At 38.4% G+C, this 19,185-nt stretch overlaps 4 protein-coding genes across 9 annotated transcripts; 3 read left to right on the top strand and 1 right to left on the bottom strand.

Moving 5' to 3' along the window:
* Nucleotides 1-323: 323 nt before the first annotated feature.
* LOC103992517 (expansin-A4) lies at nt 324-1,669 on the bottom strand. Its single transcript, XM_009412241.3, has 3 exons — nt 1,480-1,669; nt 1,076-1,388; nt 324-991 (listed from the first exon to the last, which is right to left on the bottom strand). Exons 1-3 carry the CDS (start codon nt 1,625-1,627, stop codon nt 688-690), a joined length of 765 nt encoding a protein of 254 aa, XP_009410516.2. The 5' UTR covers nt 1,628-1,669; the 3' UTR covers nt 324-687.
* A 7,260-nt stretch (nt 1,670-8,929) lies between these two features.
* Nucleotides 8,930-9,721, top strand: LOC103992516 (non-specific lipid-transfer protein 1-like). The gene is made up of 2 exons (XM_009412240.3): nt 8,930-9,366; nt 9,475-9,721. The coding sequence occupies exons 1-2, from the start codon at nt 9,032-9,034 to the stop codon at nt 9,482-9,484; spliced, it is 345 nt and encodes a 114-aa protein (XP_009410515.2). The 5' UTR covers nt 8,930-9,031; the 3' UTR covers nt 9,485-9,721.
* A 545-nt stretch (nt 9,722-10,266) lies between these two features.
* On the top strand, nt 10,267-11,510 carry LOC135586285 (RING-H2 finger protein ATL74-like). Of its 6 annotated transcripts, none has more exons than XM_065193012.1 (3): nt 10,267-10,386; nt 10,479-10,596; nt 10,695-11,510. In XM_065193012.1, exon 3 carries the CDS (start codon nt 10,803-10,805, stop codon nt 11,349-11,351), a length of 549 nt encoding a protein of 182 aa, XP_065049084.1. In that variant the 5' UTR covers nt 10,267-10,386; nt 10,479-10,596; nt 10,695-10,802; the 3' UTR covers nt 11,352-11,510. The 6 variants fall into 6 exon arrangements, with proteins under 6 accessions (XP_065049084.1, XP_065049088.1, XP_065049087.1 ...); XM_065193016.1 differs by having other exon boundaries at nt 10,271-10,386; nt 10,479-10,650; nt 10,810-11,510; XM_065193014.1 differs by lacking the exon at nt 10,267-10,386 and adding an exon at nt 10,390-10,406 and having other exon boundaries at nt 10,499-10,596.
* Nucleotides 11,511-14,242: 2,732 nt separating this feature from the next.
* LOC135584945 (probable serine/threonine-protein kinase PBL1) lies at nt 14,243-19,049 on the top strand. Its single transcript, XM_065193010.1, has 5 exons — nt 14,243-14,464; nt 15,305-15,963; nt 16,418-16,675; nt 17,234-17,353; nt 18,167-19,049. The coding sequence occupies exons 2-5, from the start codon at nt 15,334-15,336 to the stop codon at nt 18,785-18,787; spliced, it is 1,629 nt and encodes a 542-aa protein (XP_065049082.1). The 5' UTR covers nt 14,243-14,464; nt 15,305-15,333; the 3' UTR covers nt 18,788-19,049.
* Nucleotides 19,050-19,185: the final 136 nt, after the last annotated feature.

Raw genomic sequence — 19,185 nt, 5'->3', positions numbered from 1 at the left:
ATTATTGTATAGTATCCTTCCTTAGTCTTTCATTTCTTTCTTCTTTCTTCATCGGTTAAGACTTGGATATCAAGGCAACAGTGAAGTGTTTCTTTGACTTTGGTATCCTTCTTTTGATCCAGTCAAAGTAGACCTGTTAAGATGACAGAAGCATGCATTCATGATTTGTCAACCTGGTGCAATGTAATGAGGTCTAAATATATACTCGGGAGTTTGAAGCGTAAGAATATGATGTCAATGGTGGAAACTAATAGCCCTGTGAAGAAGATGACAATTCCTTCTCAGTCACATGTTGGAAGAGATCAAGAAAGGAGACAGTGAGGTGCCAAACGACAAGCAATGCATGTTTCATATATTTCATGCAAATGTGTGGCTGCTACAGATAGTGTATTGCCACAACACACGAGTACAGTTGCCTCTCCCCACAGCCATCTCTCATCCATTTGATGAGGAATAATAGAGTAGTACTACTGCCTGCAATCCTTATAAGCTAATTAAGACCAGCATCATATGATACCTCTCTACTTGTAAGAGAAGGCATTGGCGGGTGCTCATCAAGCAACCTCGGCCTTGGCATCATCTCTATCTCACACATCCATAATATGTATGTATATATAGTGTTTGAAGAGGTTTCTTCTCTCTTCCTGCTGCGATGGTTGGTGGGTGGAAGAATGGGAGTGATGGAGGTCAGAACTGGCCGCCCTCGAAGGTCTGGCCGAACTGCCAGCCGGCGGGGGCGACGTTGAAGCTGGTGACGGTGCGGCCGTCGCTGGCGGTGATGCGGAAGGAGAGGCTCTGGCCGTCGAGGTAGGAGTTGCTCTGCCAGTTCTGGCCCCAGTTGCGGGACATCACCTGCCACCCGGTCTTGGAGCCCTTGATGGACACGGAGTGCACGTCGCCGGCGCCCGCGACATTGGTGATCAGCACCAGGTTGAAGTAGGAGTGGCCGTTGATGGTGAACCTGACCCCGCCCTTCTTCACGCACGGCACCCTGCAGCGGCATCGCAGGCACATCAGTGAGAGATGTCGCGGACGTGGTGGCGCCGCGTGGGTCTCGGGGGGGAAAGGAGCTCACCTTCTGAAGGCCACCGGCACGATCCCGGCGCGGTACTGCGCGATCTGGAGGAAGGCCGGCTGGGCCATGTCGAAGTGGGGGCGAGGCGGGTTGCACCACCCGCCATTGTCGCTCGGGAGCGCGTTGTTGGGCGGGCAGAAGTTGGTGGCGGTGACCACGATCGACCCCGGGAGGCACCACCGCGGGTCGTCGTCGCACTTCAGCTCGTAGCAGGATCCGCAGCTGAGCCCGTCGTTGAACAGCGCCGTGCTCAGCGCCGCCGTGTTCGTGCCATAGCCTTGGCTATAAAGGTTGCCATACCCACACGCTCCACCTGCCATTCACACAAAGGCAGCAGCAATATAACCACAGCACTCGCTATACGTGCTGACGGAGAGAGAGAGACATAAAGGGCAACTAGTTACCCATGGTGCCGGAAGCGTCGCCCCCGCCGTAGAACGTGGCGTGGGCGCTCTCCCACCCGGAGTACCCGGAGGCCCCGGCGACGAGAAGGCCGAGGGAAGAGAAGAGGAGGAAGACGGCATCGGAGAGGGAGGAGTTTGGTGATGCCATCGGAGAACGTGCGCCGCAGGTGTTTGATGAAATGGGAAGGAGGGGGGGAGGGAGCGCATTTATAGGAGGAGAAGGGGGGGGGGGGAGGCACGCAGAGACAAGTTGGGCGTTCGTATGTCCAAAGCCGGCCACAGTCTCGAGACGGATTGCGCTGCGCATGCATATCCAACGCACATGCAAATGTTGCGGTGCGAGTACCAACTCCCGATGCCGTGGGGCCCGCCTCCTCCTGTGTCGTGGTTTGGACCATCTCACCCATCACGTTATGCTGGAGGCGTAGAGCTTTAACTACGAACCAAACGGAAACCCAAAGTATACCCCCGTAATTGTTTGTGATAGACAGCCAAGTCAGGGAAGCATAGCCACATCTTTAATTAACTGTAAATTATTAGAGATTAGGTGATGATTTGGGAGGAGGACCCCACCATGTTAGGAGCACATGGGGTAGCGGGGATTGCGGCCAATCCCATGACATGGACGGGTGCCATGTCGATTCCAACACGGTGAGCATATCTTGGAGCTCGGCATTGTTCTTGAGACGTGACATTGACCGAGGAATGAGACAAGGGCGGATGCCATGTCTAAATCTTGCAAGTATAGCACAAATCTTCAATTGATGCAACATGCTTCCTACTCTTACGTTAATTATATATATACACGTATATATATATAAATTGACGTGGGTTTTCTCAGTGAATGGCAAGGATAAAGACAGATGAAGAAACTTAATTTTTGGAAGGTGACATAAGCTATAGTCAAACTATATCAGTATATGTGTGAATGTAACTGTGTGTGCAATCCTCTGAAATAAAATAGGGTCAAAATAGGACCCACCTCCTCAGCATGCACCCAAACACCCATGTGGGTGGGGGTCCACCCATACACACCGGGCTTGGACGCATGCATCCTCCCAATCCACAACTGTTTCTTGTGACATGACCCATCAACTGTTCCACACCCCCTTCGTCCACCCACCACACACTCTCTCTCTCTCTCTCTCCCCTCTTCTTCTTCTATGACATCAAAGTACGAACATTAAACGTTCATCTATCGTCAAAATAATCGCCCAAGATGTTCTGTTTGCTTAAATATAAATGAATTTGTTGGGCTTCATTAATGATTGATCAATCATAAATACGAATCATAATGCTGATCTGGTCGATTCTTTCCACGTATATTCGAGGTTTATTTGATGATGTGTCCATGTCCATAATATAATTAAAGACCAAGTAATTATACTTATCATCAATTTTTATGTGTGTGATTAATGTGACAAGCACACACAACTCATTTCGTAATATTACTATATGTTGAACAAAACATGAAATTCTTGGACAGTAAAAACGTGAAGATGTCTTTTTTCTCATCACGATAATATATAATTTTTGAGTCAACGATGAATTATTATATTATTAATCAATTCAAGATAATTATGTCTCAAAAAAATACATATGTGATGTTAATAAATTATGATTTGATATATAAAACTCAATTAGTGTAACCCTCGACACTAACATGATAAGAGCTATGTGGAGAATATTAAAATTGTCGCTCTCGAACAAAGATTAAGTCATTGTGGAGATTCTTATAAGCGTAAAAATCATTCTTATGTTATTATTACGTAAAAAAATCTTAATACTAAAATCTGAAATCAAATAATAATAAATCGATACGATGTGTATCTTTCGATATCATTCAAAAAGCTTTTATCTAATTCGTCGTTGAATCAAAAAATTATAGTAAAGTCGTAAAAAGAACAAGACTCACTTTCTCTTCTATTCTTATTCTTTATAGGATCATTATAAATGATGAACCAGGGACAAAAGAGAAATAAGATAACAATTTATGTGATTAAGGATAGACGAAAATAAAGAATCTAGGATAATTAATTAGGATAGTCGATCTCATCAAGAAATTCAATCTCTCGAGAAATCCTACCATAATTATATTGATAATCATAATTAGAATCTAATTATATTCATAATATATCTTATACATGATCATATGATCTAATAATTCTAACTTAAAATTTTAATTATTAATATATAATAATCTTTATCAAATCGACTCGTCCATCACAATTATTGGAGGACGGTTTGAATACGTCAAATCTAAGAAACCATTGTGACTTTATCTATTATTATTATCATTATTCATACCCTATCTTTGGAGTGAGATTGAAACCATTATTTGAAAGACATGGCACGTTTAGTGTCTGCAGTTGAAGAGCACTTGAATTGAAAACGTGGCAGCTATTCAATCACTGACCTCTGCCGCTTCGACTTGAAATCACATCGTTAGATTTATTCGTGTGACTTTGCATCCGTGATGTCTGCCGATGAGAGGATGAATCAAATCCACATAGGATTTGTTCATTTATTAATTATTTTTATATATTTATTATGGCAGAGATGGCGTTCATGCACTTTGAATTGATCGTTCGATTAAGGCTCTTATTGGGCTTGGGCTTTTAGATTGGGCCCGAATCAATTGACCACGACACTCGAGGGACCGATGGGCTAGTCAAGATAAGTGACGAAGGCATGATTCGAGATCAATATATTGTTGTGATATTTTGAAAGTCTTTATTAGTTAAGTTGGCTAATATATTTAATAAAAATATATTAGATGAGATCTTTGAGCACTCGACGTTTAATAAGTGGGTATGATATATTATTATTAAATCAGTATTTTAATTATAGAATATATCGAGTGAGATTTCAAACCCTTAATCGTTGGTAAGTGGGTCTAGACACAACCATCGTACTAATGCTTTAGGTGTCAAAATATATGGAATGACGTTTTGAATCTTCAACCTTTAATATGAGTCTGATATTGTCTAATATATAATTCTTCATTTTCTTATGAGTACATATATGAAAAAATAATTTATATATTTTTAAGGATAAATGGTGAAGGAAGATAAAATATGAATTGAGATCCTTGGGATCAAGGATAAAAAAATATATAAATATTTTTTTAAGGGTAAGCCATGAAGACTCTATGCGTATTGATATCTTTAGGACAAAGATAACAAAATTCATCGGATAAAAAAATAGCACTATGGCCATGATGAATTTCTTGTTTTGGGTGAGCCTTGTATAATTTTTAATTTAGGATAGACTCTAGTAAATGCTTATAAATGTGTAGTTTAATTTTCCTCTCGATGAACTAAATATGTTTATCAAATAGTATGAGAATATTATTGATGTAAAATATAAAAATAATCAATAAATTTAATAATTTTTTTATAAAAATAATAAATAAATTTAATATTTATTTATAATTTTTTTTTAAAAAAATATGTTAGTAATTTTATGAATAGGAAGAGTACACTTTCATAAATTAATCCTAATAAAGAGTGATGGCCCTTATGATCCCAAATATATATATTAGTTATGGAAGTCATATTTTTAAATTCACAAATGAATATTTGTTGAGAATTAATTTACCCCATGATCAATGAAGTTATTATCATGAAGATAATTTATATACCTAATTTAATCATAGGTGACATGAGATACTGAGGTAGTTATCATTATATTCTATCATTATATTTTATAAATAGGGCATAATTGATGAAACATACAGCATTTTGCTTTTGTCATTTTCTTACTTCATATATGTCATATTAGAGCCAAGTTAGAAATGAACAGACAATTGTGACTTCGGTAATTTTATATCTTAATTTTTTAATCTTATCTTTTTGGATAAATGTTATAAATTTTAAAGTATTAAGATAAAAACTCTATTTATGTTTCAAGATTTTTGAGACTTAATAAAAAATAGATATGCTAATGATTCAAATAAAGAAATTAGACTATGGAAAATAAAAAGAGCTTAAAAACATTATTCTTTATTCGACAAGCTAAACATGATATAATCTTCTAAAAATTACAGTAGCTATAACCTCAAAATAAGCTTGATTAATACTTTAAAACGAATTTCAAAACTCATCGAAGGTGGTTATGGTAAGACTTCAAACCCTTCCTCGTGAGTTTGAAATTTTATTCGTGAAAAACAATGAATCAACAAGATTTTCTTTCTAGAATAAATAAAATTATTAGTAAAATAAAATCTTACTATAAATATCTTTATGATCATATTGTTGTTGTAAAAAAATTGAGGATTATAATTCTAAAATTTGATCATGTTGTTGTTATAATTGATGAGTCAAAATATTTGTCTACCTTTTTTTTAATAAACTAATGAGTTCCTTGCAAGCATATGAAGTAAGATTTAACAAATCACTTTGAAAAAAATGAAGAAAATATATTTTAAGTCGCAAGAGAGTCTTCCACTTCAAAAGTAAAAGCCATTTAAAATTTTTGGTTGTATTATTTATATTTTTATAAATTCATAAAATCATCATAAGCTTAATAAAAAATTAAAAACAATATCTTAATTGATTATTTTTGGCAATCCAAAACATATTGGTTGTATAATTTTGCTAGTGACAAAGTCACTATTAATAAAAATATTATATTTAAAGAAATGACAAGTCGAAATTAGGATAATAGTAAAAAATAAATTTATATTTTAATATAATTAAATAGTTTGCACAATCAAGTAGTTAATACAACTCTAACAAGTTCATCATTAGCCTCAATCAATAGCAATTTAGATTTATCAAATAATTTCTTAGATGAAACCTCTTCAGAAAAATTTAAATCACTAACAAAATTTTATGATTTAATATTTATTTTGTTTAATTCAAATCTTCTACTAACTTTGAGAAAACAGTTAAAGAAAAAGAATGATAAAAAATAATAAAGAAGAAAATTAAATCAATTGAGAAGAATGAAACGTAAGAGCTAATAAATCTACTAAAAGAAAAAAAAACTATTAAATTGAAATAGGTATTCAAAATAAAATATAATACAGAGAGATGTATCCAAAAGCACACTTATATCAAAAGAATATTCATAATAATAATACATTAATTTTAATGATATTTTTTTTCCGATTGCTAGATTTAAAACCGTGAGAATTTTTTTTTGACTTTAACTACTCACTTGTATTAGTTTATTTGTTAATTTGATGTAAAATATATGTTTTTAAGTGAAAACTTAGAAAAAAATATTATTACTTAACTCTTAGGTTTTTTTTCGTTAAAGGACATAAAGAAAAAAAATATATAAAAACTATTTATATGCTTAAACAAGCTCTAATTGTATGGTGCAGCAAAATTGACTTTGAGGAGTAATAATGAACCTATTTTTTATATAAAAAAGGAAGACAAACATAATCTTGGGTTATCTTTATATCAATAATATTATATATATGAGTTCATCTAATTCTAAAGAAATATATAATGAATAAATTTGAAATATCATATTTAGGTCTATTGTACTATTTTCTTATATTGAAGATAAAATAAGGATTAGATAAAGCTTTTATTTCATAAAAAAAAGATATGCAATACATCTACTTAAAAAGTCTTACATCATTTAATTATAAATCTATTATAACACCTAAGAATATAAATAAGAAATTAAAATTTAAAGATGATATTTACTTAACAAATGTAAGATACAACAGAAGTTTAATTAGAGATGTGATCTAACTCATACTCAATAAGATATTATTTTCTCTGTTAGTGTAATATCCAGGTTTATATATAATTAAAGTAAACATAATTTGGGAGATGTTAAGAGAATTATACGTTATGTTATTGGAATTGATATTTAGTATTCTTATAATCTTAAATACAAATTATTTGGTTGATTGTGATCAGGTAAAAGATTTGGATAATAGAAAAAAAAAAAAAAACTTCAACCAACATTTTACCCCAACCATATCTTAAAACTTAAAGAAGCAAACAATAAATATATTGTCAAACATCTAAAGTAGAATATGTAGTTAGAACATCATCAGTTTGTCAAATAATATGGTTTAAATTTTTTTCAAAAGTTTTAATTGAGAACAAAAAAAAAAAAAATATTTTGTAACAACAAAGTTAGTTTCAATGATAGAATCCAATCAGAAGAATGAAATATATAAAAATATGTTATAATTTCATCCGAAATATTATAGTAAGTGGAGTTATAATAATAAAGTATTATAACGTCGATGAATAAATTATAGATATTCTCATTAAGTCATTTTTATTTCAAAAACATATTTATTTTATCTCAAATTGATTTAGATAACTACGAATAAAGAGGAATGATTGAAAATTGATTTGTAGGTCATTATCCTTGATACTTACGGATAGTTTTAGTCATCTTTTAAGTAGTTCTAGTTATGTAGCTCATGATATAAAAAAATTATCATCATAAGATAATTTTTATATCTAAGTTAATAATAGATGACATAAGATGATAAGATAATTACTATTGTATTCTATAAATAATAACATAGTTTATGGAGTAAATGTGTTTGCACTTGTAAATATTTGAAGTGTTTTAAAATTTACCTCTTTCTTAATATTATTTTAATTTTTATTTAAAAATATTATATTTCAATTATATTATAATATCATAATATTGTACTCGTATCATTTTATTGTTCTTTTATGGGTCAACTCTTTCCATGACTGCGATTATCATATGAACACAGTAGCCAAGGCTCTCACGTCGCATTGATCTAAGAAGGGTTGAACGGAGAAAGGTGGAGAACAAAACTCTAGTAGTAGTGGATTCCTCGCTAGCCTCCTTCAACAAAGATTGATGCCATGATGCTTCCCTTCGATGGCTAAGAAATTAATCCCGAGAGTGAAAGATTAGGGGGGAGATAGAATCCAACCATTCTTTAAAGTCAACGACTCCCAACGAGAGAAATATTCTCGGAAACAATCCATTATTTATCTTAATGTAGTGGAATTCATGCAATGATTTTTTTTTGTAGTTATTTGTCAGTTAATGTTCATATTATTTTAGGTGTAAAAAATATTAAACATTTTTAATATTTTCTAATTATAGGTAATAAATATTACATCGAAAGGACAAGCTCGTCATTTTGCAACGCAATAGCTACTGCCTACTCGTACGTATTACTAATCATCAACAGGGAAGATTAAATGGTAGGAACAGTATCACCGTACGCATGGCATATAGGCACGAATCTCGACTTGACTTGTCATGCCCTGTGACGCCGCATTAAACCACTGCATCAGTGCTCGTCCCTTCTAACCCATCGAAAGGAGTCATGTCACCACTTTGTACTGATTCGGAGGACATGTTCTTCCGTAACCTTCATTACGCTACACATTACTTACTGTGCAGCCTCTCACGTACCCCATTTTGTAGGACACCAGTTTAACGCGATATCCTTCGTGAACCCAACTCCCACCTACCCCTCCCTCATGCTATAAGCACAGCCATGGCAGCCCTTTCCTTGCACACCACCCATCCTCAAGAGAAGAATAGAGAGACGTACGTATAGGAGCAGTACCGCAACGCCATGGCTCGCTCTGGTGCTCTCCTGGCTCTCGTGCTGGCCTGCCTTGTTACCGCCGGGGCGCACGCGGCGATCAGCTGTGGCCAGGTGGTCTCTTACCTTACGCCGTGCCTCGGCTACGCCCGCGCCATAGGGCCTCTCACCGCTGGGTGCTGCTCCGGGGTGAGGGCGCTCGATGGCGCCGCACGGACCACGCCGGACCGGCAGACCACGTGTAACTGCCTCAAGAGATCCACGGCCGGCATCCAGGGGCTTCAGCCCGGTCTCATCTCCGGGATCCCGAGGAAGTGCGGCGTCAATATCCCCTTCAGCATCAGCCCCTCCACCGACTGCTCTCGGCAAGTATCTGAACGTGACGCTGTACATGTGGATATGGCTACCATAAGACATCATGAATCCAACGTAATGCTTGAGACACCGCTTTTACCGGTTACTTGTTTTTGCAGGGTGAAGTGATCGAGCTGCTACTTTGTGCCGGAGAAGGTGTTCGAGTGCCTCCACATAAATAAGGTGGGAGTTAATGTTCTGGGAACATTCTTCCGAGTGTGCAAGCTCTCCATCGTCGTTGTAGCTTACATATATCCACGTAGTTGCAGTAGGTTGGGTTCTGTAATTGTGTTACTATCTATTTGAAGCTCATTTTCTAGTTGATGTACTCGGTATGTACTCAAACGTAGAATCTTTGTTTGATGCTGTTCTCCTGGGCTTGTTCTGGCTAAAAATGATAGATGATTCACTTAGCAGCATAAGTTCATCAAACCAATTTTGTTGGTCAGCACAGTCTCCTCTCCCATATCATTTTGACACGCACATACTGTAGCTTCATGAAGCGTAATCTCTCATGAATAGAACCTCTCACCCAATCATATGTAATACAATGAGAAATGACATTACTGAGTTGATGTGCGTAATCTCGTGAGCCCATCGATACCTCAGTATGTGTAATCGCCTTTGTTCAGAGTAATGATATGAGTAATTGGACGCGGCCGAAGTGGACGTCCATGGATCTTCTTTCATTCTAAAAGGTGCCACATGCACCTCTATCACAAGATCTCAACGAGCCGTTTGCTCTCTACAAGGTGCGGTTGGTAGGAGGTGGACTGAGCTGAAAAGATCTCTGTCACTTCACCACACACGGAGATCACCAGCAGCAAAATATCTAGCAAGCATGCAGCAGTGACATCTTCCTGCAGGCCCCATCAGTACCCTAAGAGCCACTGTCAACCAATGCGAGATTGAAAGCTGTGAGAGCCAGCACATCATTATGTCCCCTTCATGGCTGTCGTAACATGTGTTGGCTGTAACATGAAAGATCAAGCAAGTGGTTTAGGTGTTCATTTCTCATCGATGCATCGCCTGTGAGAAGCTCAACTTTGACGTACATGTTTCTGTAAAGCACTGTGTACATCTTTTCATGTCAATTCCTTTTTCTCTCTCCGTGTCTGTGTAGATTCCCCTTCTTCCTCCCAGGTCACTGATTTCATCCAGCCAAAATATCTCGCTTAATCGTGCAAGCCAAAGGTCTGCAGTCACCGGCAGCAGTGGGTTCCGGCAGAAGCAATTCAGAGGTCTGCGATAGCTCTCTCCTCTTCTTCGCCGTTGGTTCCTTCTAAGGCAATAAGGTTGCTTCTTCTGATGTCTTTTATCTTTCTCGGATTCCTCGCAGCATCACTCCCCGAGAAGACTATTCGGAGAGGGATCAGTGAGAGAAAGGCTGAAGTCTCACAACTCCTCTTTCCTCTTCTTATGTTACTTCTCGCCCTGGGGCGGCTGCATGACAGAATCCGCAATGCGTAGGCTGCTCGGCGAGTTCCTGGGGACGCCACCGACCGCGGCCAACGGGACCAGGCAGCACGCCACCGGGAACAATGGCGGCGGCGGCGGCGGCACCGCCAGCTTTGACACCAACATGGTCTTCATCCTCGCGGCGCTGCTGTGCGCCCTGGTGTTCGCGCTCGGGCTGAACTCCGTGGTGCGATGCGCTCTTCGGTGCGGCCGGCGGGTGGTATTCGAGAACCCCGAGGAGGTCTCTTCGAGGCTGGCGGCGACGGGGCTCAAGAAGCGGTCGCTCCGCCGCATCCCGGTGGCCGTGTACGGCTCGGGGGCCGACTTCCCGGCCACCGAATGCCCCATATGTCTCGGCGAGTTCGCCGACGGGGAGAAGGTCCGGGTGCTCCCCAGGTGCCACCACGGGTTCCATGTCAGGTGCGTCGACAAGTGGTTGGCTTCGCACTCGTCGTGCCCGACTTGCCGGCAGTCGCTGCTAGATCATGGCGGAGGCGATGTCGTCGGTGGACATGTCATGGAATCGCCTCATCCGTGATCATGCAGATGATGATGATGGTGATCATGATGATGACACGAACGCACCGCTTGATGGCAGCACGTGTCGTGTCATTTCCTGTCACCCTACTTGGTCCCCATTTTGGCCGAAAATGGACGTTATGTCATTTACATATCTAACAATCATCTTTTGCTACCATTGCATTGGCAAATTCCTATAAAAAAAAAACCTTTAAATATACTTTTATTATCCTTTTTCTTATTATTTAAAAAAATAAAATTATTTTTGGCTTTCACATAGCTCGTCATCAACTCAATGTTTTTCTTAATTATTCACGGATCATTCATCCAATCAATGACCACCTCCTCGAGATATACAATGGGACAAAAGTAAAGTCTTTAATGATATCTCGAAAATGATAGATGAGAGGGAGGGTATAGTTCACAGACAAAAGCGAGAGCGACGGGACGAAGGCAACAAGACATCGTGTCAAATTGGTACATAATGTCGAGGGACAAAAAAAAAAAGTTAAAAGATAATTTTATCTTTTAGAAAATAAGAATGTTAGGTATAAATAAAAATATATTTAGAATAAATAAAAACTTAAGATTTTTTAAAATTTTACTGAATTATTATTGATGTTATTTGTGACCGTATTGATATGTCTAGAAGAATTATTATGATTGTCGTAGTCTTTATATATATATAAAAATTTGAATCTTGGGCAAAAACATTAAATGGGACATTCAAGAGCAATAAATGGTGAGAATTTTGTTTCCTATGTACAAAATCAAACCCATAAAACCTACCTTTAATCTCATGACATCTGACATCCTTAATTGTTATGCGGAAGCACATGTAATGTTGCATCGAGTTCATGGCATTGTATGAAGTCAATCGGGCTGATAAGTACTCTTTGAATAGAAGAGTGCTATCATAGCATCCAACACCGAGATTGGATTGTGACCCGACATTTGATTGTAATATAAATCCAAATCATCTTAATAGTCGTTATCATATCATTTTCCTTAGGAAGGAAATCAAGATTTTTTTCATGTAAAATGAATTATAAAGATAATTTAATTAATCTCAACTCAAACATAGATCCTTTTATATACTCTCAATAATCTGTGTCACATCGTACTCTTTCATTAAAACAAAAATATATATTCATGAGGTATTAATATAATAAATCATAAAGAAAATTTTCCCATTTGAATTCACAATCAAACCCTCCAAATAATTTAGATTTAATTAAGATAAGAAAAATACTTGTCAACGTCGACATTTTCAAGAGCTCAAATGTTTCGGTTAATAAGAATCCTAATAAGTTCACTTTCATTTAAAACATATAGAATTATGTAAATAGACTATACACCTAAAGAATGAAGATTGAGATTTTTATATTTATTTAAATAAAAAATATTTAATTTTATTTCTCCTCGTATCGTCGATTTTGTTGATGAAAATATCGTATATAATCCGAAATAAGATAGAATTAGCATGTACTTACTAGTAAATCCTATGATATTTTTATCAATAAAATAAATAACGTAAAAATTAAATAAGATTAAATATTTTAATTTTATAAGTATAAAATTCTTAATATAAATTTTAAAAAAATATAAAATTTAATATACTTGTTAATACACAAAGATCGTTGACCGGTGAGTTGATCCGATTGGTTCTCTACCAAAAGTATAAGTCCCTTATGATGACTTTTTCTGATGATATGGATAGCAAATGTGGCAAGCAGGATGAATAAATAGACTTAGTGTCTCAACTTGACCAATGTCTAAGTTAGAAAAATAAAAAAGAAGAAAGATAATAGTATTAATAATGAATTAAGAGAATAAAGAGTGTCTTCTGTTTGTCTGTCCTGGGTTGGCTCGGGACATGATTTTTTTACTTAGGTACTGGGTGGAGCGGATGGGTCTCTGTCGAGACTCTTCTTATCTGGCATGATAGTAATATTTAATATGGACTCTTCTTTGATTTTTTGGTCAAGTAAGATGACGTATTCTCATCGTTCATTCGAAAAGGGAAGACTAGTAAAATCGGGCTACGTCGACGTCTATTAATTCAGAACTAGATTTATTTTTCTAACTACGAAATCGATAAGAAGTGGTTCTTATGGGCTTATTTGAAAAGTTGAGCCTATGCGTGACTTTGATCTTTCGTTTAGGTGTCTTTACGTTGCGAGAAAAGTTGGGAGGTGTCGAGATTATTAATTATAAGAATAATATATAATAAACCCAAAGAAAGCATTGCAACGAAACAAATGAGGACGACGAGAGGAAGCCCAGAGAACGGAGTGCAACGCTTCGGGCGTCTCCGCAGACCAGCATTGGTGGCGGTTGACCTCAAGTGGTCGGCCGTGATCTGACGTCCTAACAGCCACACGATTCATTGGATTTGATTAGGGTCGGACTCGTGGACTGTAGATCGGATCCGCATCCCTCCAAATTAATGATCAACTAGTGGATCGGGCGTTGTTGCGCTGCTCCTCCTACTCCCTCCCCTGGCGTGACTCACACCTTCGTCGAGAAGAGATCTCGAACGTCGGTTTGTTCGGCCGTGGACGATCGTAGGGTGATCAGGCGGTCAAACGTTCCATCCTTCCTTTTTCTTTCTTTGACTGCACTTAAAATAGATTTGTAAAGAGGGGAAAAAATATATTTTTCGTCTTTGACTTGACTGTCACATCCATGGGAACGTGGATTATTCTCTTACCCTCCAAAGAGTATTTGTTTACGTTGTTGCCATCCGCGCAGAGACGCCTAAATCTCTGATCATTTTTCGGCGGTGGCACTCGGGACATATCCAAGGAGAGGCGGGGGGTATTATTGCGAACATGGTAGGTCCTCCCTGTAGCTGTCCCATCAACTTTTCCTTCCCCTCTTTGACCAGTGCTTCATGCTGTCGCCACCACCTCCTTATTCTAATTCCACATTTCCTCTCGCTCCCCACCCCCTTCCCTCTGCATTGCCTCCTCCTCCTCCTCCTCTTCTCCTCGTCTGGCTCGTGTGATCTCTCACCTCTCTCTCTGGGCCTCGCGCGCACGCGGAATCGAACTCGTCTCTTTGTCTGGAGTAGGCGCCTTGCTCGTTGGATCGGCGGCGTGGTGACGGAGCAGTACCTTTCGACGCAAGGTTGGAGCTTTGCACTCCCGGTTCCTTGTTGCTTGATCTCGATGCGAGTCTTTGGCTTTGTGATTCTCAAAGGGCTTTCTTTCGGGGGGAGGTCTAAGAAATTGACGGTCTTTGGAACGTTTATTTTTAGGGCTTCTGTTCCGGAAGGATTCGATTGCTTGCTTCGAGTTCTTTTTTTGTGGTATTCGTAAATTTGGAATATTTTTTGGGAATCAAGGTAGGTATGGTTTACAATTCATTGCCTCTTGGAGGGTTCTTGAGGAAACAAGGGTGGATCGTTGTAAGTTTGTGAAATCTATGGGGATATTCCTACGTTATTATAGGAAAACTTGTTTCAGAAGGGCGTAGGATGAAGTGGAAGTCGTTTCAGATTGTAATAGCCGTCATCGTAGTTCTTATTAATCGATTCCAGATTGTAATAGTCGTTTCAGATTGTAATAGCCGTCAAACAAGTGGAAAACTTGTTTGACGAATTGAATGTTACTCGGAGAACCGTCTCTGACTTTTATACTGCTTACTACGTTATCAAAAAAGGTATTGCTTTTGCTTAGATAGTCGACAGATTCGATCAAACGACGAATTGGCGAATTCTCATTTCTAGATCACTTGAGACTTCAACAGATTCGATCGAACATAATTTTATTGGAGATGACAGTCTTTTATATGCATCTCTTCCCCTCAAGAAGATGATTGATTTAGTCTCACAAGGGCATGTTAGTTGGCATCGAAGAATTTTTTTGGTGGCCGTGGAATCAATGCTGTACAAATTCTTGCTATACGCTTGCTTATATTCTCATCCACCTTCTTCTGATGGTATGGTTATTTGTGTTTCACTTTCAGGACATATCTAACTCATTGGTACTTGCAAAATGGGTTGCTTTACCATCTTGAAGCACAAGAAGAAGAAAAGTGGCAATTTGTCTAGCAGAAAACCCCCCAACATCAAAGAGAATGCAACATTCACACTTCCTGTGCCAGAGTCCCATGGGCCGTCTCTCCAATCTGCCCCTCCAAGTTTCAGAAACCGAACAAAATCTCAATCTGCCAGTCAATATCCAAACATCAGAACCAGAGCATTGTCTGCCCCTTCTAGCCTTGTTGTGGCTGAGCGGGATGCTCTTGCTTCCATGGAGTTTGATGACCAAGAGGAGTATAGGGGCAGAGGTCGGGTGGTGAAGGACCAACACTTTTCAAATCCTCTACCTCTTCCACTCCCGTCGCCGCAGGCCAACTCAGTTTTAAAGAATTTGGGAAGCTTCAACTCAAGCAGCGCCAGCGGTCCTATTGCCCCCTCTGGCCCACTCCCATTGCCACCTCTAGGGGGAGGTTTCCGGAAATTCTCATATGAAGAAGTTTCAAGTGCATGTCTGCATTTCTCTGCTGACCGTTGCATTTCAGAAGGCACCTCATCTACAATTTATAAGGCAAGCTTTAGCGATGATACGATGGGGTCGAAGAAGACTGAAGCCACAGTTACTCGCGTATTGCATTCCATGCAGGTACTAAAAGATATGAAAATCATCATTTTAGGACTTCCTTTCCTGTATGCTCGCTTTTTGTGTTTACTCTGCATGTGGAGCTCCAGAGAACTTATCAATTCTCCATGGGAGTATAATTCTTAAGAGTTTGTCGTATGGACAGAATATTTGCATATGTGAATATCCCTTGTCTTTGGTAGCTCAGTGACCTTTGCTTGTCTAGCAAGTACCATCTTCTTGAAAGTTAGAAGTTCTCTTCTTGACTACATGGCTTTTGGTAATGTTTTCTTTTAAAACTTCAAGAAATAATTAGGATATCTCTACACACACATATATATTTCACCACCTCTTTTTTATTCAGTCTGCAGCATCTGTCTGATAAAATCTAGGCCATTGATCTTTAATTCATATATTTTGAAAAAAAAGTAATGATGGTTACATATATCATTAAAGTATCATGTTTTGGATATTTCAGGGGTTGAAGGAATTTGTTAACGAGGTGAATGTGCTAGCTTCACTGCAGCACCCTAACCTTTGTAAGCTGATTGGATTTTATGCTCAAGAGGGTTCTGGTGAGCGGATATTGATTTACGAGAGGCTTCACCATGGAAGTTTAGATCGGCTGCTTCATGGAAGATCAGATGGTCCATCCATCGGTTGGTGTACAAGGATGAAAGTGGCTCTCTGTGCTGCAAGAGGTCTTGCATTTTTACATGAAGAAGGCCCTTTTCAGGTGAACCAACTTTGTCGTTGACATGTTTTTTATGCAATTTAAGATTGTCAAAACTCAAGTATGTAAGCTGAGCATTTCTGTCCATTGGTGGGAACTTTGAAAATTTTCATTTCTTCTGTGGGATTGACTGCCTCAAGAAGATGATTAATATCATGAAATTATTGCATAAACAAAATTATTTTAATACTCCATAGACAATCTCATGAGGATGATATGAAATTTATGACGTTGATGACCACTATCTTGTTCATTCATCTTTTCATTCTACTAGTACAAGAGAATCATTATTTAATGTATCTGCAATCAAGGGAAATTCAAAACATGGAAGCTCGGAGAACTTTTGTGGATACAATCTCTGATAGAGTAACTATAGATGTGGAACAATTCATAACAGATCCGATTAGTACACTTGTTGAAAATGGTTCATCTTGAATCAACAAACTGCTGTAGTCTGTCTTGGATTGCATTTGACATCTATCATGTTTTAAGAATCTCTAGAGTGGTTTGGTGTTATGCTTTGTGATATCTCTGAGTGACATGTTTGTTTAATTTTATCAGGCCATGTACCATGAGTTTTCAACATCAAATATACAAGTTGACAAGGATTTCAGTGCGAAGCTATCAGGATACGGATGTGTCTGTTACAATCCGGAGACGAGCATTTCAAGTTCTTCTATTGTAAGTGATTTACTTTATATGCACAGTAGCCAATCAAAATGTGTCTTGTTCCATGAAAAGGATTAGATGCTGCCAAGTAATATATATTTATCAGAATGATATTACCAATTTTTTCAAATGCACTGGGGGATGGTTGGTGGCTGACCTAACCTAATTTCATGTGGTACAAGCCAATCGTTTTATATCACCTACTGCATATACACATCCAATATTTTTATATGGTTTCTGATTATAAGTTTCTTCATTATGGCTTATTTCTATGGGATAGGGATGAACATCTGAAAACTACCGGCAGTACGCTCTGGTGTCTGCCGGTAGAAACTGTCCCATTCAAAATTCTTACAGCATCAGACTTTCTAATCATCGGTTGGTGAATTGCTTTTTAGTTCCTGTAATATTTTAGCTTCTCATCTGCAGCTTACCTGATGACATGCATTCCTCTGCTGTAGAACATTTTTTACTGTCAAGTGGTCCGTTGAACCTGTTCTGAGTAATTTGTACTTGGATATGCCCTGACTGGTAAATTTATCTAATGCAGACTTGCCCTTTAGAAATTTGAACAAAATGAGTTACCAGTAGGCTGAGCCATCTTGCAACATGAAGTGGAACTACAGTTACCATATTTTTCTTCAATGTTTGAATCAAATTTATGATATCAAATGATTTAGGTCGTGCATGATGGAAACAAAATGTTATGTTAGGAGAATTAGAGTTATTTCAACAGGATTCTGTTTGTTTATTTAATAGGTAAACATGATGAGAATATGTGAACATGAACACCTTCAATGAGATGTTTCTTTTATCTTCATTCAGGCTTGCCTATCATTGGAGACCTTGGAGAAAGGGTTGCTGACTCCTAAGAGCAATGTGTGGAGTTTTGGAATTGTCCTTCTTGAACTGCTGACTGGCCGGAGGAATCTTGACAGCCGATATCCTAAAGAAGAACGGAACATTGTGAAGTGGAGTAGACCTTTTCTTGATGATGATTGCCGCCTGTCGCTTATCATGGATCCCCGCATCAAAGGACGGTTCCCTTCCAAAGCTGCCCGAACTGTTGCAGACATTGCACTGAAATGCCTTCAGAAGGATCCTTCGGAGAGGCCCACCATGAGGACCATCGTGGAATCACTGGAGAATGTCCAAGACATGAAATACCCTAGCCGCTACCCTCTTCAGGAGCCATCCGTTGTTTCAGGAAAACAGATGCTAAAGTCTCAAAGCATAAATGGTATCATCATCCCCACACCACCACCACCAACAAATTTCTCACCATCGCCGCCACAACCACTATCGTCCCCAAGAGTTTCATTGTCCATCCCGCTTCCGCGACGAAGCTGTTCTACCACAGTTTCACTAGAAGATAATAGGATAAGCAGCAGCAGCAGGAAACCACCCTCACCTACGCTGCCGAGGCCTAGAGTTGAAGGTTTTTAATTGTCCATATTTTTTTCTTCTTATTTTTTATTTTTGTGCCTTATATATTTTGTGATTTTGGCGTGCTATATGAATACATGGTATACTACCTGTCTACCACTCAACAGTAGGGAAAAGGGTTACAATTTATTTGTAGATAAAAGATCAGTGCCAGCCTTGCATTATGATTGGAACCAATCAGTTAGTTCTCTGTTATGGTGAAGTGCAGAGTGGACTTTGTTCAGCCTCTGTATATAATTTAGATCTGCTTGTCTTCTGCTAAGACTGCCTGATGAAACTGTGATTCTGCTTTGAGGTTCATCACCATGAGCTTCTGAAACCTCAAAATGGACAGCAGCTCAATGTGACTTCACTTTGTGGCATGTTATCTTCTCTATGGAATTTGGTTCATTTCTTTG

The sequence above is a fragment of the Musa acuminata genome, chromosome BXJ1-7 (genome assembly GCF_036884655.1).
Source record: "Musa acuminata AAA Group cultivar baxijiao chromosome BXJ1-7, Cavendish_Baxijiao_AAA, whole genome shotgun sequence".
NCBI lineage: Eukaryota > Viridiplantae > Streptophyta > Magnoliopsida > Zingiberales > Musaceae > Musa > Musa acuminata.
This window is presented reverse-complemented; position numbering and strand designations above follow the sequence as displayed.

Excerpts from the sequence above, each read along its gene's own strand:
- LOC135584945 (XM_065193010.1), top strand. The coding sequence starts at position 15,334 with ATGGGTTGCTTTACCATCTTGAAGCACAAGAAGAAGAAAAGTGGCAAT. Across the intron at positions 15,964-16,417 it reads GCGTATTGCATTCCATGCAG|GGGTTGAAGGAATTTGTTAA; the intron begins GTACTAAAAGAT and ends TGGATATTTCAG. Across the intron at positions 17,354-18,166 it reads GCATTTCAAGTTCTTCTATT|GCTTGCCTATCATTGGAGAC; the intron begins GTAAGTGATTTA and ends ATCTTCATTCAG.
- LOC103992516 (XM_009412240.3), top strand. The coding sequence starts at position 9,032 with ATGGCTCGCTCTGGTGCTCTCCTGGCTCTCGTGCTGGCCTGCCTTGTT.
- LOC103992517 (XM_009412241.3), bottom strand. The coding sequence starts at position 1,627 with ATGGCATCACCAAACTCCTCCCTCTCCGATGCCGTCTTCCTCCTCTTC. Across the intron at positions 1,389-1,479 it reads CGACGCTTCCGGCACCATGG|GTGGAGCGTGTGGGTATGGC; the intron begins GTAACTAGTTGC and ends TGTGAATGGCAG. Across the intron at positions 992-1,075 it reads GTGCCGGTGGCCTTCAGAAG|GGTGCCGTGCGTGAAGAAGG; the intron begins GTGAGCTCCTTT and ends ATGCCGCTGCAG.
- LOC135586285 (XM_065193012.1), top strand. The coding sequence starts at position 10,803 with ATGACAGAATCCGCAATGCGTAGGCTGCTCGGCGAGTTCCTGGGGACG.